The sequence below is a fragment of the Zingiber officinale genome, chromosome 3B (assembly GCF_018446385.1).
Source record: "Zingiber officinale cultivar Zhangliang chromosome 3B, Zo_v1.1, whole genome shotgun sequence".
Taxonomy (NCBI): domain Eukaryota; kingdom Viridiplantae; phylum Streptophyta; class Magnoliopsida; order Zingiberales; family Zingiberaceae; genus Zingiber; species Zingiber officinale.
Window position 1 is genome coordinate 1668426 of NC_055991.1, and position 13943 is coordinate 1682368.

Here is a 13943-nt window from a genome sequence, read left to right on the forward strand (position 1 = left end):
TGGCGGTGAGGCTGTCATTCCGGTCGAAGTTGGAGTTGAGTCAACCCGGATCCAGAGCTACGATGATGACAACGCCGAACGAAGAAACATGGAGCTGGACTTGGTAGAAGAGGAGAGGGCGAAGGCGTCCGTTCGGCTGATGGCATACCGTCAGCGGATGAAGCAAAACTACAACCGGCGCGTCATTCCCCGATCATTCCAGGTCGGCGATCTTGTGTGGAAGAAGATCAAGCCGGTCGGTGACGTCGGCAAGCTTGAAGCTCCATGGGCAGGTCCTTTCAAAATCATCGAAAAGCTCCGCTCGGGCGCGTATTATCTGGAGGATGAAGACGGTCGGCAGTTAGATAGACCGTGGAGTGCGAACCACCTCCAGCCTTACCGGGCGGGGTGAAAGGTGTATCACTGTAAATCACCATGTGTACATTTTTCGACTGATTACTGAAAATGCAGAAATGAAAAGTCAAAAGAGCGAAAATAAGGCATTATCATCAAAAAACGAAGGCCCCGTGCCGCTCGGCCGGAGGTATATGGGTCGAGCCAAGCGCTCGAAAATCGGGGGCCCCGTACCGTTCGAACGGAGGTAAATTATCTGAGCCAAAATGCTCGACGAAATAGACCATGAGCCGTTCGGTCGGGAGTACGTTCTCCGCGCTGGGTGACAGGTGCGCTAAATATAAATGTATATACTTTTTCGTCGCCTATATGCTTGCGATGCAGGAAGCAAAAAGATAAAAACACATTGAGCATTCTCCGATGAACGGTTCACCGTTCGGCCGTAAGGTTCATATCCGAGCCGGGAGCTTGGACTCGAAGACCCCAGGCCGCTCGGCCGGGCTGCGTATAGAATATAAGCATCGTTCGAACTTGAAGACCCCGAGCTATTCGGCCGGGCTGCATACTAGGGTGGCAGAAAGAAAAACCAAAACCCTGCGCTGATCAGGGTGATAGCGGGAGGTTATTGCCTGGAACGAAGGCCTGAGCCGTTCGGCCAGGTGTGTAGTCTCACTGGGACGCGTCGACGAGCCCCGTCGTTAAAAATCGAGAGCCGCGCCGACCGGCTATAAAAACCGCGCCGTCGAGCTCCGACGATAAATATCGAGAGACGAGCCGGCGTCTATAATTAATCCGAGCGGACGCGTCGACGAGCCCCGTCGTTAAAAATCGAGAGCCGCGCCGACCGGCTATAAAAACCGCGCCGTCGAGCTCCGACGATAAATATCGAGAGACGAGCCGGCGTCTATAATTAATCCGAGCGGACGCGTCGACGAGCCCCGTCGTTAAAAATCGAGAGCCGCGCCGACCGGCTATAAAAACCGCGCCGTCGAGCTCCGACGATAAATATCGAGAGACGAGCCGGCGTCTATAATTAATCCGAGCGGACGCGCCGACGAGCCCCGTCGTTAAAAATCGAGAGCCGCGCCGACCGGCTATAAAAACCGCGCCGTCGAGCTCCGACGATAAATATCGAGAGACGAGCCGGCGTCTATAAATAATCCGAGCGGACGCGTCGACGAGCCCCGTCGTTAAAAATCGAGAGCCGCGCCGACCGGCTATAAATATCCGCGCCGTCGACGATAAATATCGAGAGACGAGCCGGCGTCTATAAATAATCCGAGCGGACGCGTCGACGAGCCCCGTCGTTAAAAATCGAGAGCCGCGCCGACCGGCTATAAAAACCGCGCCGTCGAGCTCCGACGATAAATATCGAGAGACGAGCCGGCGTCTATAAATAATCCGCGCGGACGCGTCGACGAGCCCCGTCGTTAAAAATCGAGAGCCGCGCCGACCGGCTATAAATACCCGCGCCGTCGAGCTCCGACGATAAAGATCGGAAGACGAGCCGACGTCTATAAATGTCCGAGCGGGAAGCCAGGCGAAAATCCAGCAAAAACCCCTTTGAGGCGAGGCGCGAAGTAATAGACGGTTAATCAGAATTAAAAAAGGCGAACAAGTGAACGAGCGCCATCAATGGTGCCGAGCGGAAGAGTTTTAAGAAACACTTAAAAGTTGGGACGAGGGAAAAATTTCTCGCTAAAATAGGAAGGAACCGAAGATTGTCTAATATGCAAGCCGAAAAGGTCATTACACAGATAATCGGGGCCGAACGGCGGGAATTCAAAAAGAAGTTAAACAGAAACGCTCCTCACACATCAAAATCAAAAAGAGCGTCGGGGATGTTGTCCATCACGCTCGCCAGGTCCTCGTCGGGGATGGTCAGCTCGGCAGGCAGATGACCTTTGGTCTTCAGATAGCCCACCGCCGCCTTAATGGCCTCCTCGAACGTGAGGGATATCTTGTCGGTAAACTTCTCTCCGAAGTCTTCTGAGCGGAGGAACGCCTTCCTCACTTCGTCCGAGCGGGCCGACTCCCCCTCTTGATATTCTTTGAGCGCGGCGTGGGCAGCGTCGCTAGCAGCTTGGAGATCCTTCAAGTCCCCATCGAATCTTTGGAGATCAGCCGAGCGGCTCTCTTTTTCGGTGGCCAGCAGAGCGTCGAGGTCCTTGATGCGTTGCTCCAGCCCCCGGATCTCCACCTTCATGTGGTCCATATCGTTGATGGCCTGTTGCTTCCGAGTGGTCACCGTCCGGATCTCCTTGTCTCGTTGTTTAATCATTGCTTCGAGCCGAACGACCTTGCTCGCCAGATCAGCAGCTCGTTTTCGCTCGGCTTCTAGCGATTTCTTGGCCTTCTCCAGAGCGGCCGTCGACTGCCTGGCATCCCCCGCCGTTTTTTGTTTCTTCAGTTCCTCCTCCAGCTCGGCCAACCGATCGCTAATGGCGATCTGCTCCACCCAGTTCTGCTAGCAAACACGAGCAGGTTAAAAACTTCAAATATGAGAGAAAGGAAGGGGAGGGGCCATACCCCAGTAGCTGATTGAAGGTTGCTGTCGCCGAGCTGCCCGGGAGTCAACTTGGCTATACGACTCCGAGCATCTATCCAAGCTTGCGCGAGAGGACCCGTCAGGGTGATCATCTGCTCAGGAAACACCGGCCGATCGGCGGCAGCCATGTACGCCTCTGAAGGGAGGCGCAGAACGGTTTTAAGTAGATTCTGGCCGCTCGGCCCGCTCTGAGATGGCCCGCCAGCAGAAGAGGTGGGTAGCTCGCCTAAACGCCTGAGACGTCGTCGAGTCATCGAAGGGCCGGACGGCGGAACTTCCAAGCTGGCCCTCGGAGAATCCTGAGGGGTAGGGGTACTCTCGACGGAAACTGTTCCGGACAGCACCTGCGCATCTACACCCTGCTCAGGTTGCGGCTCATCAAGTGTAGAGGCAGGTGCGGATTCCGGTCGCCGGCGTTTCCGAGTGCGCAGCGGCACATCATCGGCCGAACGGCCCTCTACTTCAGCTTCACTCGCAGGTTCTGTATTGCCCATGGCCTCATCAGGAGGGGCGGGGGCGTCCGGGGCTTCTGGGACCGTTGGCGTCCCCTCACCTTCTTCGCCGGCCGGATCAGCCGGAGCAAGACTCCGTTCGGCGGCCTCCTTGCTCGTCACCGCCTCAATCCGAGCGGCCTTCAGTTTGAGCTTCTCGGTGGCTCTGGCCTTCCACATGACCTCAGCTGCAGAAGCAGAGAATAAATCAGTTAGAACAAAATAAAGGGGGAGATAGGGAAGCTTACTCATGCTACAAGGCAGATCGGCTGGTGTAGAAGACAAGCCGAATATATGCATTACTCCTGGGAGAAGCATCTTGTCAATGTGATAGCGCTGACCGACTAGCTGTTCGGCTGCGTGGAGATAGTCTGCGTCACCTCTAAACTTGCCGAGCTCCGGTTGCGCAGGCATAGCCGTCTGCCACTTGGTGCGGAAAGTGGGCCGCTCGGGAAAGCGTATGTAGAAAAAATGCTCCTTCCAGTGTTTGTTGGAGCTCGGCATATTATCGAAAAGGACGAAGCCTATCCTAGATTGGAAAACAAAGGTGCCCCACTCGGCTTGCTTGGGATAGTAGAAGTAGTGGAAGATTTTTGGGGTTAAGGGAATGCCGTTCAGTTTGAACAAAACTACCACTCCGCTCAGCAATCTAATAGAATTGGGAACTACTTGGCCGAGCGGAATGCGGAAATAGTTGCAAACTTCTAAGAAGAATTTGTGAGGAGGAAAACGTAGTCCGGCCAGGAATTGATCACGAAAGAAGACAACAGTGCCGGACGGAGGATCATTAGGCCGATCGGAAGGCGTGGCTAACACTATTTCGTGGTCGGTCGGTAGGTCATATGCTCGAGTAAGTCGCATGGCGTCTTCCTCGTCGAACCGACTTTCCATGTTCGAGTACCAAAGACCCGGAACACCGCCGGTTGACTGCGAGGTACTGGTCATGATCGAAAGGCCAGAATGCAGGATAGAAGAAAATGGTTCAAGCGATGGGAGAAAACCGACTGACAAGGATGATTAACAGAAAGAGGAATGCGTCTGGAGCGAGAAAAAGGATCTTACAAACGCGGGAGATGATCGGAAGTTGCCGAGCGATCGTCGGAAAATCTGAGCATGAAGTCGCCGGCGAAGGGAGGAGTGACAGGAATCTGGAAACGAAGAAGACGAAATGCGGCGGAAACGGAGTCAAGGGTCTTATATCGCCGCCCGGAAACGATTCCCACCGTCCGATCCAGGTCATCGATATCGAGGTTGTCATCGGATCGTCCGTTTCAAACGGCGGCTGTCCCATCGGAAGTGACGCAACCGCCATACTCTGACAAATGCACGGTCGCCACGTGTCAGCCGGTTACTAGCCGCATTTAATGAGCTCCTCTTACCGTGCGCAGAGCACGTGATGGGTAGTGTGGGAGAACAACGGACATCGATTCCAAGAAAATACAAGGCACGGACAAAGTATCGCCGAACGGACCGATATCGCCGCTCGGAGGAGCATCCTTATGCATGACCGAGCGGCCTAAGGCAATGATCATTGTTCGACAGATCGACGGTCCAGTCAGTCGGACATTGCCTCCTTCGACTAGACTCGATAGGAAGGCAAGTGATCCGGTAGTAAAAATCCGGAATCCCATAAGGAGTCAACGCTGAGGGTAGGTCAAAGGATCTAGTGGTTCGCCGGAAAAGGGCAAGCCGACCGGACTCAGAAGAAAGGGAAATCTGATAGTAAAAGGCACCCTGGTAGGGACCAGGGTTCCGACGCTCAAATAAAACAGTGCGTAAGGACCGAGCGGAAGGAAGTGCCGCCTGGACGGCGCAAAGAATCAAGCTCGTCCGGACGACGTTCATCGCCCGCTCGGCGGGCCGGGCACCCCAGTCAGACAGTGGGTAAAAGACGGGGATATCTGCTGACAGCCGTCAAGTCGTATGGCTATGCCATACTTCTAGTCTGACAACGGGTGGTCCTGCCGTCACATCAAAGAACATGCTCGACTGTGGCAGCATGGTGTCAGGTAAGCTCTCTGACAAGTGCATACCATGGTATGGGCTGCTGACACGTACGCGCCTCGGTAGACGTGCATCAGTTCCTTCTCCATCCTATATAAAGAGGCTATTACTTCGCCGAAGGTACGCATAATACAAATTTGGCAGCCACTTTCTCCACCACTTACCTGACTTGAGCGTCGGAGGGTCGTCGCCGGGAACCCCTCCCGGCTAGACTTTTGTGCAGGATCGCCGGAGCTTCGTTCGACTAGCCGGAAGTTCACTCCAACGATTGGGAGCGTGCCGCGTGCGCAGTGTCCCTTGGTTCAACGATTCGGACAGGATCAATAATAATAAAAAATAGAAGAAAGAATGTTCCTGCCTAATCTATTGTTATCATAATGTTGGTGCCAGATCAAGTATCCTAACAATTTCTACCATAAAAGATGGCATTTTTCTGTTGACTCCATCTATAAACTAGCTTCTAGTGACTTTTTGTTGTTGTTTTTTGGAATCAATCATTCTCTATGTGCAGTTTGTCTTTCATCATGAAGGAAGAATTTTAGTTTTAAACCAAGCAACCCAAAACAAACAAGCTCTATGATATCTCAGCCACATGCCAATACCTCTACCGCTGTATTTAGTTCCTTTTCAGCTTATTTCATTGTAAATAATGTTCAATCTTCTAGGTATTTTTCGAATTTTTGGATTCGAGAGCAACTAGTTTTGCCAAAAGATACATGCTACAGCTCAAAGTGAAGATGATGAGGACAGTGAATTCTCAAAAGTGCTTCAGATGATTTAATTGCCATGCATTTCTGATATCTATAACGCAGTGTGTTACCGACATGGTAACTCTTATGTAATATAATGGTAAGATTTCCCCCCTTTTTTTCTCCACTGTTTTTTGTTTATAGACATTTAAAAATTTAGATTGAATCCAAAGTCATCATCAAGAAAAAATCCTCAGGATTTTGTTTGTTTTGTGTAAGATGATTGTTGTTTCACGCGGTTGTTTTGTTGATCTGTTAATATAGTGGTCTTCGATATGACATTGTTCTTAATCCAGTCGAGTGAGTTTGAATGAGTAGATAAATTTTAGTCTTTGAGATCTCAATTTGATAAAATTTGAATATAAATGACCTATAATCCATTTCATCCAAACTTGGAAAAGCTTCTGTTGGTTTATAAAAATAGCTGTTGTACCAAGAGAAAGAATTTTGAATATCAATATATTTTCATTAAGCACACAGACTATTTGGGAGAAATTCTATTAATGAGATAAAAAAAGATAATGAAATAGATGCTACAAACAAGTTAGAAGATCTCAACATAAGTTTAAAATTATGCCAAAGAGATTAAGAAAATTAGAAACAATAGAGTCATTTCGATGATTTTATTAATACCAATATAACTGAAAGAAACATATGGCTGTTCTTTTTAAAGCAACAAATGAATTATGAACAACAAAGTGCAAGAAGCAAATCCCCTTTGAAAATGAACACAAGTTTCTCGATAGCCATCTATGGGCTGCTAAATTCATTTCGAAAGCTTGCCAATAAGCTATGGAGCTGGAGGTTGCGGGCTTTCGATCCTCACGGATACAATCCCTTCCGAGGGATCTGATCGCTGTGCGTCTTGAGAACTCCCGGAGGCTCTCGATGTTACATTACTCTGCATCTGAATCTCACTTTCACCTTTCTTTTTCTTGCCAAAGTGTAGGAGTGATGAAAAACCAAATTTTTCTTTTCTTTTCTTGGCATGTTCTGCCGCCCAGCCGTGTAGTGTAAGTTGCATATTCTCATGAAATATCGATTGCTTGAACATGTCACCCATCTAAACACCAAAGAGTTTCAGTTGTGAATGAGATTACAAGGCAAAACAGGTCTGAGAAGGAGCAACAATTATGATTTGTTTAGTTTACCTGGGAGACAATAGCATATAGAGGAAGAGTGCTGTAGCTGCACAGGACTTGAATGATAACACTGAACAAACAAACAAAAATGCAAATGGTTTGAAAAATACAAAGATTTCTCGCGATTGCTTTTGTAGCCACAACAACGTAAAAAACGAAGCCCAAGAGTGTAAAATAATTACCCTATAACAAGTCTTGGAATGAGGTAGCCGATACTCTCCATGATGCAGGAGTCGAATCCATAGGTGGTCTAGATATTTTACAGCCAGTAAGTAACAAGATACGACATTCAAGGAGAATGTTAGAAGATCTGCATGATTGACTCACCCAAATCCAGAAGAAGAAGGCAATCTCGAAAGAGTTTTGGAATAATATGAATTGGATTAGGTAAAGAATGATTCCAGGTTTGTTGAACCAAAAATGCTCGTCCGATGGCTTCACCCGGTTAACTTCATTCTGATTTTGAGGATACATTTCTTCGGATAGTTCTATGGCCAGCTTAGTAATTATGTGCTCTAGCTTTGCACCAACAGCAAGTAGAAGCTGTGATTTACCTAACTGACTTTTAGATCACGGAGAAAGGTGGATAGAAACTAAATGAGAACTTAGAATCATGCAAATGCAATTAGTTGATTTCGGTTACGAATTTCCTTAGACAGTGGCATAGTTCAATGGGCTTACAACAAGCGGCAGGAAAGAGAGCCAGAAGTAGGTGTGCCATCCTGCAACAACAATCTGAATTAGAAGACTATTTTTGATGGTAAAGTGAAATCGAAGGGGTCGAATGGTTTATTTTTTCTATGAATCTATTTTTCATGTTTGGATGAATGGTCTGAGGTGGAATAATCGATTCCAAGGAATTATTTTATTTCATTTATTCCTACTTCAAGAGGTGAAAAGCTTCATTCCCCTATTTTCACATACCAAGTTAAGGTAGGTTGGGTAGGCAAGATGGACTCGACAAGATGGGCAAGCCGAACAGAACAGCTAAACCGATGTGCACAAAAGAACTCTTAGAAACAGCATGTTGGGCAAATGGACCAAAAATAGGACGGACACCGCCAAATGATCATATTGACTAGAAGAACTGAACGAATCAAATGGTTCAAATATTGAATGAACCTTTGCACTGCATTATTACAATCAAAGAATAGAATGGATTATAGTCTCTTTTTCATTGTATTCCATTCCATTCCATTCCTAATCTTATTCTGCTTACTGCATTAAATTATATCAAATACCACATAACCTAAAAAGTTTCATGAATACTATTTTCAATGATGAGCCAGAAATTTAAATAAACTTGATACTTTTCTCTAAAGAATTACACAGTTAAATTAGGAGATTGGATTACCTCTTATTCTTAACTCAACTAGTCCTTCATTTTTTTCATAGGAATTGGAAGACACATACAGTTATAGAAACGCAAAGCGAAAGTTGACGAGGACTAGCACTTTCAACATACCATGTATATTCAGCAGCAAAAATAGGACAACAAAGAGCCAAAGATACCAACTGCATGAAATCAAGTTTACAATATAATAAGCTAAGTGATGATAGATAACAATTAAAAAAAGGAAAAAATCACAGGAAAGAGAAGTACCTTATGCCAACAACTCTTTTAAAATCGTCCTCAAGCGTACGCAACATGTATTTGTGAAAATCATATTGTTTATTAGAAGGACAGTGTCTCTAGAGAAGTCCATCATTGCAGTGTAGCATAATCAATAGATAATATAATGAATAAATGATGCATCTAAAGACAAATACTTACATTGATGAATCCTGCCCTCAATGCTTTATAATCTGATTTTGTTACTGATGCATGAAACTGTTTGAAGAATGAGACCTACAGCCATGTATGTGACGTAAATCCAAGAGTTCAACCACTAAAATAGGACATACCTCTAAGGTTAATGTGTTTGCAATATCAAAGTAGTGATCAAAAGCAATACCATGTTTCAAAAGTTTTACTACTTATAATGAAAGTAAATATCACCTAAAAAAATGAAAGAACTAGAGTTATTTCTTCAAGCTGATTCACCAAAAAATAAATAAGAGCCACAACTTACCATCCAGATTATCACAGCTAAATTTTTCCAACTACTCCTTGCTCGTCCAGTAACAAAATCAGAGTGATGTGCATCGTCAACCTGGTTATTATCTGGCAAAGCAAAGAGATATTGTGTAATTTTCTGCTCCAGATTTATGTGTGTATCTATATGCCTATGCATGGACATTTAGAAGGCTAAACACAGTACTTTTTCCTTGATTGGTTGTTTCTTTTTGAATTGCAACCTCCCAATGTTTCCACTGTCTGATCTGCAAAAGCAGAGAAAGGAGTTGATATATAGTATTAAGATCCAAGCAAGCAAACAAGAACATGAATAAAAGAGAATACTCATGCAATGTAGCATTACCTTAGCTCCTCCCAGTACCATTGTAGAAGCAGAGAACGCAACATGTACGACTGCAAGCACGAATATAAAGATATGCAACTGATGCAACGCTTCCAGAGACAGCAATGGAACCTTGCCCTGGGACCAAATAAATCAGTTTTCCTAGTTCAGCTTATATTTGAAACCAAGAAGTCAAACTATACCAATCTACGTCAAAGAACTAAAGGACCAGGCTCATGTCTTCTAATGCACAAAGGCTTATATCAGCGTAGAAATAAAATAAGGTAAATCTAATTCTATGTAACCTTCCACTAGTAGTTGGGAAGTTTCCATAAGCATACTCTTTCACCAGAGTATGTGTAAATCTGTTTGCTAGTCCTGAATATTCGTTAGGAGCAACTTTCATGACCAGTACATGAAGTTACATATTCCATTCTTTGGCATAACCATTTACAATGCATCACGTAAAGTTCTTGCTTTTTAATATTCTTGCTTCGACCCGACCCAACCCGACCTCATCTGAGTCACCTGAATTGACACCCCCTACTCATCAGGGAATAAAATGGGGGAATTGTAAATTGATTCTACTTTTTTATTTTTTTCCCGTTTTTATTCTTTCAATAGTAAGCTTTTGTAGGTCATAGTATTTGTTAGGCATCAAGGAAACAATATTGGGGAAAATATACATTGAATCTATGTTTCTACTTTTTGTTTTATTTCATTCAAATTTACACCTTCAATGTCAACATTCATGTTTTCATTTTTTTTTAGACTCCAAATCTTCCATGCTATTGAAGTTAAGAAATGAGCAATTTTGTGAAGCGTATACCTTAGCAGTGCAGTGGGAACTAGAACCACTGGACAAAAGTCTCCGTCCATAATTATAGTCCATCCAAGGATAACTTTCGTGTTCTTTGGCAGAGCTCTCCAATTTACATGGAAGCATGTGATATGAATAACTTCTTGGTATACATATGTTACTAATAAGGTTTTGAAAGACCGTCAACAAAAGGGAGATAAAACCAAGAAGCATTAACTCTGCAAAAGGAAAATGCCACTTAGCCACAATCTTGTTAATTAGACAAAAGATACAAAGTAAACACATATACAAAGTAAAAAATTTGTTAAACATTTTGATAGAAACCAAATTATATTTTTAGATCCAAAAGCCACTTTTAGTAGCAAGAGTCGAACATATAGTTGACACAAATCCCAAAGAAAGAGCGTAACACTTACCGTATAAAACAACATAAAGGAAAAACAATTGCTTCTCACCATATGTTTTAACAACAAACATATAGTTTATGCATTCCTGTGAGGAATCTCAATGAGCACAGTGACATGAAACTTTGATAGTGAAGTATGAATGACTCTAACTAAATAAAAAATAAAATAAAATACAGTAAATAGCAAGAAAAAGTACAAAAGTAGCTAATAATCAACTAGCAACCTAATATAAGAAGCTATGAAACAAGAAGCAGTGCAAGAGTACGAAAGATACACATAATCAACTAGCAACCTAATATAAGAAGCTATGAAACAAGAAGCAGTGCAAGAGTACAAAAGATACACATAATCAACTAGCAACCAGCAAAAAAGTGACAAAACAATCAAACATCCACAGCAATAGCAAGAATTTGATGCAAACCTTCTTTCAACTTCTCCAATGCATGAAAGAGTGCATCTTGTTTTTTCCTCTTCAGAGTCTAGAAATCAATTGATAGAACATGAGATCTGACACAATAATGTATAGAAAAAACAAAGAAGAGACACCAAAAATCAAATTGATACAATGTGCAAAGAGTTGTTCTTAGATGGTTAGGTCTTTAGCTCTTAAAAATCAAAAAACAAATATAGTCTATCATCATCTTTTTTTTCCTCTTCAAAGTCTAGTAATCAACCAATAAAAGATGAGATTGACGCGACAAAGTATAGAAAAAACAAAGAAGATGCATTCGAAGAGGAACCAATATAGTCTTTGTTTTTCTGATAATGCATATTATGTTTATTCTCATCCTAATGATCATAGGTACCAACTGTAATTTTTCTGCATCTGAAGTTGCTTTTTGGTTTATCATAATGGATTCACTTTTATGGGCAGCCACATAGCCCACCTTCTATGTGGCCTTGAAGAAGACACTTCCATCCTAACAACAACAAAAAAAAAAAAAGTTTGTCCTAAATATTTTGTATTAGCTAATTGGATATTATCCCACCATCAAACTCTATTTAGCGGCATATTATGGTGACAATCTAGCCTGACAAAATTTACAGTTATGATTTATCTGCATGAGGTTGATGACAAGTTTTTGCACACTCACTAGAAGGCCTAATGCAACCAACCCTCCATCTTCATCATCCAAGTTGGGTCAAGCATTGACGGTGTTCAAGACACTGGCACTACCATTACTCATAGGCAAATGATGCAATATAGGCAAATGATAAACTTGGAGAAAATTCTTCAAACACATTCTTAATATCAGTAAAAGTGCTCAAATCAAGAATTTAATTTGGAAGTGGAATTAAATGCTGAAAATAATTGTCTAATGGAAAAGGTTTGGTAGTGGAGTAATATACAACACAATTAGTTTAGTAGCCATCATAACTTGTCAAAAAGGGATCATTGCGGAACTATCAGATGAAAATTCAGTATGAGTTAGTTTTCATGAATGATTGCAATAGATAATAGTAAAGCAAACACAAAAGGAGAATTAGCGCAATTAATATTCAAAGAACCAAAGGGAATGAAGGAACCTGAAAATTGTTCATGATAGTTGAATCCAAACAATCCAGGAGGACTCGGACAAATAAGACGTGTTTCGATCAACAAACAACGAAGAAGGGAGAATAAGTAGGATAAACTAAGTGCAAAAAGCTTGCCTTTCCAAGGTAATGCAGCGACCGCTCAACGGCGAGGGAGATGAAGACGATGACAGTACAGACCACTGCGACCACCCAAGTCGGGGTCTGCTCGAGGGTTTCGGTCGTACCATCTCCAGCCATCGCACTCTGCGATCATCCAACCCAGCAAGTCAGCAACCACCGCCACCTCCGTGCGTCCCATTGCATCAAGACGGAAGCTTTAAGGGGTGAAGCCGGAATCGAGCACGGTAAGGAACGAATCCGCGGTGGGAGGGCAGAATAAAGGGAAGCGGAGGAGTGGAAGGCACTGCGGGAGGATTTCTCAGGGTTTGCGTATGGGACACATGCCAAAGGCTGTCGCCCTCTGTCTTCTTCTCCATGCTAAGCTTAAAGCTCTGCTCCTTCCATAGCCATGAAACTATAACTCTGGAAGAGGAGGACGTGGGAGGCAGGTTCTCTTGACTATTTTTTACAGTGTAGGGTATGTGCCACTCGTATATGTGGTTGGATCATAATCATGATCCGATCGTAAATGGTTGCGATCTTTTCTTGAATTTACCGTCTCCATTAAGTTATAATTTTTGTTTGGAGTGGCCGCCCGGAGGACACCCTAGCTCGGCGCGGCGGCGCCCAGTAATCTGGTCACATATGATCACCTGCTCCAAACAAAAACTATAATCTGATGGAGACGGTGAACTCAAGAAGGGATTGCAATAATTTGCGACCGAATCGCGGTCACGATCCGGCCGCAAATATGAGTGACACATCTCCTGGACCACAAAAAAGTGGTCCAGATCTGTGAGGAGGAGCAGTCGGGCAGGGGTGTCAAAAATTAAATCGCCCAAAAAAATTAAAAAATAAGATTCGGATTAAACATTTTCAGATTCAGGTTGGAACATTTTTAAGTTGAAAATTTTTTACGTTGAGTTCAGATTTATTCGGATGGATCTAAATATAAGGTTTAATAAGTTTTCTTAAGGATTAAATTAAATTTTATTTTGAAAATTAAGATGTTCTTGTATATATTAATATCAATGTTAGTATTATAATAATAAAAAATTATAAGGAAAACAGTAAAAAAAAAAAATCATTTTGAATCGGATTTTCAGATTATCTGAATCAGGTTTTCGGTTGATCGGATTGGTCATATTCGAATTTAAGGATTTCAGATTGAATTCAAGTTCGGATCGAATTTAGATTAGATTTTTTTAAAAAAAATTAACTCGATCCAATCTATCCAAATTGACACTTAAATCAGAATTGCACATATATCATTTGTTAATATTTTCAAATTTTTAATTTTATAAAATATATTTATTAGAAAATTTTAGTTTTTATATATTTCCTTTCAAATAATATCAAAATTGACTCAAATATTTTTATTTTAATTTCTTTTTTTTAAAAAAAAATAATAA

At 43.2% G+C, this 13943-nt stretch overlaps 1 protein-coding gene across 3 annotated transcripts; it reads right to left on the bottom strand.

Moving 5' to 3' along the window:
* Nucleotides 1–6737: 6737 nt before the first annotated feature.
* On the bottom strand, nt 6738–12976 carry LOC122055450 (MLO-like protein 13). Of its 3 annotated transcripts, XM_042616899.1 has the most exons (14): nt 12547–12976; nt 11315–11372; nt 10496–10704; nt 9688–9804; nt 9529–9589; nt 9340–9431; nt 9042–9116; nt 8871–8959; nt 8733–8782; nt 7949–7989; nt 7595–7810; nt 7450–7517; nt 7277–7337; nt 6738–7188 (listed from the first exon to the last, which is right to left on the bottom strand). In XM_042616899.1, the coding sequence occupies exons 1-14, from the start codon at nt 12667–12669 to the stop codon at nt 6916–6918; spliced, it is 1533 nt and encodes a 510-aa protein (XP_042472833.1). In that variant the 5' UTR covers nt 12670–12976; the 3' UTR covers nt 6738–6915. The 3 variants fall into 3 exon arrangements, with proteins under 3 accessions (XP_042472833.1, XP_042472835.1, XP_042472834.1); XM_042616901.1 differs by lacking the exons at nt 10496–10704; nt 12547–12976 and having other exon boundaries at nt 11315–11374; XM_042616900.1 differs by lacking the exons at nt 6738–7188; nt 7277–7337 and having other exon boundaries at nt 7446–7517.
* Nucleotides 12977–13943: the final 967 nt, after the last annotated feature.

Excerpts from the sequence above, each read along its gene's own strand:
- LOC122055450 (XM_042616899.1), bottom strand. The coding sequence starts at position 12,669 with ATGGCTGGAGATGGTACGACCGAAACCCTCGAGCAGACCCCGACTTGG. Across the intron at positions 9,117-9,339 it reads TAGCTGTGATAATCTGGATG|GTCTCATTCTTCAAACAGTT; the intron begins GTAAGTTGTGGC and ends ACATGGCTGTAG. Across the intron at positions 7,990-8,732 it reads TTTGCTGCTGAATATACATG|GATGGCACACCTACTTCTGG; the intron begins GTATGTTGAAAG and ends TTGTTGTTGCAG.